This window comes from Myotis brandtii, unplaced genomic scaffold, assembly GCF_000412655.1.
Source record: "Myotis brandtii unplaced genomic scaffold, ASM41265v1 scaffold577, whole genome shotgun sequence".
NCBI classification, from domain to species: domain Eukaryota; kingdom Metazoa; phylum Chordata; class Mammalia; order Chiroptera; family Vespertilionidae; genus Myotis; species Myotis brandtii.
In genome coordinates this window covers 1,603,032-1,604,904 of record NW_005370161.1, presented here as the reverse complement: position 1 = coordinate 1,604,904, position 1,873 = coordinate 1,603,032, and the positions used below count along the sequence as shown (strand labels likewise).

Sequence of the window (1,873 nt, the reverse complement as noted above, 5' to 3'; positions counted from 1 at the left end):
TTAGGGGATGCACTGAATGTTCTTGAGCATATCCAGGAAAGCCTGCAGGGATGGTGCCTCCACATTCTGGAAGGTGTTCTGGACTCTGCTGTACAGGAAGAAATATTTCAACTCCAGCCAGATGAACCCGAAGTGGTTCTCATCGAACAGGATGAAGACTCCAGGGAAGCGCCTGGGGTCGGTGAAGCCAGGTAAGGTAACAGTGTCCACGCCATAGAAACACATCCTGCAGGTTTCGGGGTAGTTGTGGTCTATTGAGCGCACGCCCATAGGCAGAACAAACGGAACAGGCTGCTCCTCCGAAGCTGCAGCCCCGGACTCCCCGGCGCTGGGCTGGGCAGGGCTCTGCCAGCCATGGCCCTCGCTTTCCTCAGTCCCGTCTTCTTGCTGCTGCTGCTGCTGCTCCCGGATCACCTGCTCGTCAATCTCCTGGACCACACGGGAGAGCTCGGTGAAGTTGCCGAAGATCTCGCCATCTCGCAGCTGGATGCGGCGCATGAGGTGGATCTCTAACGTCTTCTTGGAGACGCCCGTGATCTTGGTGACCCTGGCATACTTCCCATGGAAGCTGAGCATGGAGATCTTTAGGTGGAAGGCATCGTAGTAGTATTGGAAGAGGCCTGGCCTGATGAGGTCGTCCGGGTGGCTCGGCGGGAGGTAGAGGCGGCGGTAGGTCAGCCAGTTGTACCGCTGTCTGTCCTCCAGCACCCGCCCCCGTTCTTCCCTAAGCCGCCTTGGTAAATCCCTTCCGTGGTATGTGCTCTTGCACTGGGTCGTGAACCTGTCCTTCCGAATCTGCATGTGGCGGTGGTGGGGCCTGCTGCCGAGGCCTTCCATGCACTCCACCTTGGCTGATTTCCTCTTCCTCAGGCGAATTCTGAACGAGGGCTTGAAATGTATGGGGCCACTCACATGGGTGTTAAGGGAAGGCCTGTATGTCCAACCAGTAATGCATAAGCCATCCACCACGACATTCACTAGGGTTCTATAGTGCTCAGTATCTAGCTGCCACAACCCCAAAATGTGTCTGTATGGGAACAGCTTCGCATAGACTTCTCGATAAGACATACCTATGGTCTCCAGGTTCTGCAAGTTTTCACGAACGCCAAACTCCTCGCGGCAGCGCCGTCTCCAGATGCTGTCGATGTGCAGGATGTGGTGGAATTTGGTGCAGGCCTGGGCCAGGCTGGGCAGGTCGGTGCCGGGGAGCGAGGCGAAGATCTCCCCCTCAGTATCTTACGTCCATTGGTTATGCTTATATGCATGCATACAAGTCCTTCGGTTGTCCTCTTACCCTCCCTTCCTGCCCCCCAACCCTCCTGGCCTTCCCGCTGCAGTTTGCCGCGTCCCCCTCCACGTGCTTTTCTGCCGGGGCCGGCTTGCCGTGGGCCGCTGCCTTCTCACCTGGGCGCTGGCGCTTGTGATGACACCGCTTGCCCTTGGCCACTGCTGTCTCAGCTGGGCGCTGGCTCTTCTGACGACACCGACATCCCGGCGAAGAGCCCAGGCCGCAGAGGCAAGCGCGCTCCTCCATGCCTCCACAGGTAACAGCCACCACAGCGTGGGCCAGGGAGCCTCAGGCAGGTTTTAAGCTGGATCTTACCGCCCTAGAGTCCAACCACGCCCCCAGGGCCTAGCCACGCCCCCTCAGAGAGGAGCCAATTGTAGGACTTTATTTTTTTTCTTTTTTTTTTAAATTAAATCTTTATTGTTCCGATTATCACAGTTGTTCCTCTTTTTTCCCCCTATAGCTCCCCTCCACCCGGTTCCCCTCCCACCCTCCTCCCTTACTGCCCCCCCTGTTCTCATTCATAGGTGCACAATTTTTGTGCAGTCTCTTCCAGCATCCCCCACACCCTTTTCCCCCCCAGAA

At 57.1% G+C, this 1,873-nt stretch overlaps 1 protein-coding gene across 1 annotated transcript; it reads right to left on the bottom strand.

The window, feature by feature from the left end:
• LOC106728256 (F-box only protein 31-like) lies at positions 1-1,534 on the bottom strand. Its single transcript, XM_014549951.1, has 3 exons — positions 1,405-1,534; positions 362-1,235; positions 1-226 (listed from the first exon to the last, which is right to left on the bottom strand). Exons 1-3 carry the CDS (start codon positions 1,532-1,534, stop codon positions 1-3), a joined length of 1,230 nt encoding a protein of 409 aa, XP_014405437.1.
• Positions 1,535-1,873: the final 339 nt, after the last annotated feature.

Coding starts and splice junctions, on each gene's coding strand:
- LOC106728256 (XM_014549951.1), bottom strand. CDS start 1,534: ATGGAGGAGCGCGCTTGCCTCTGCGGCCTGGGCTCTTCGCCGGGATGT. Junction 1,236..1,404: donor TCACAAGCGCCAGCGCCCAG/GTGAGAAGGCAG, acceptor AATGGACGTAAG/ATACTGAGGGGGAGATCTTC. Junction 227..361: donor GACGGGACTGAGGAAAGCGA/GGGCCATGGCTG, acceptor CGAAACCTGCAG/GATGTGTTTCTATGGCGTGG.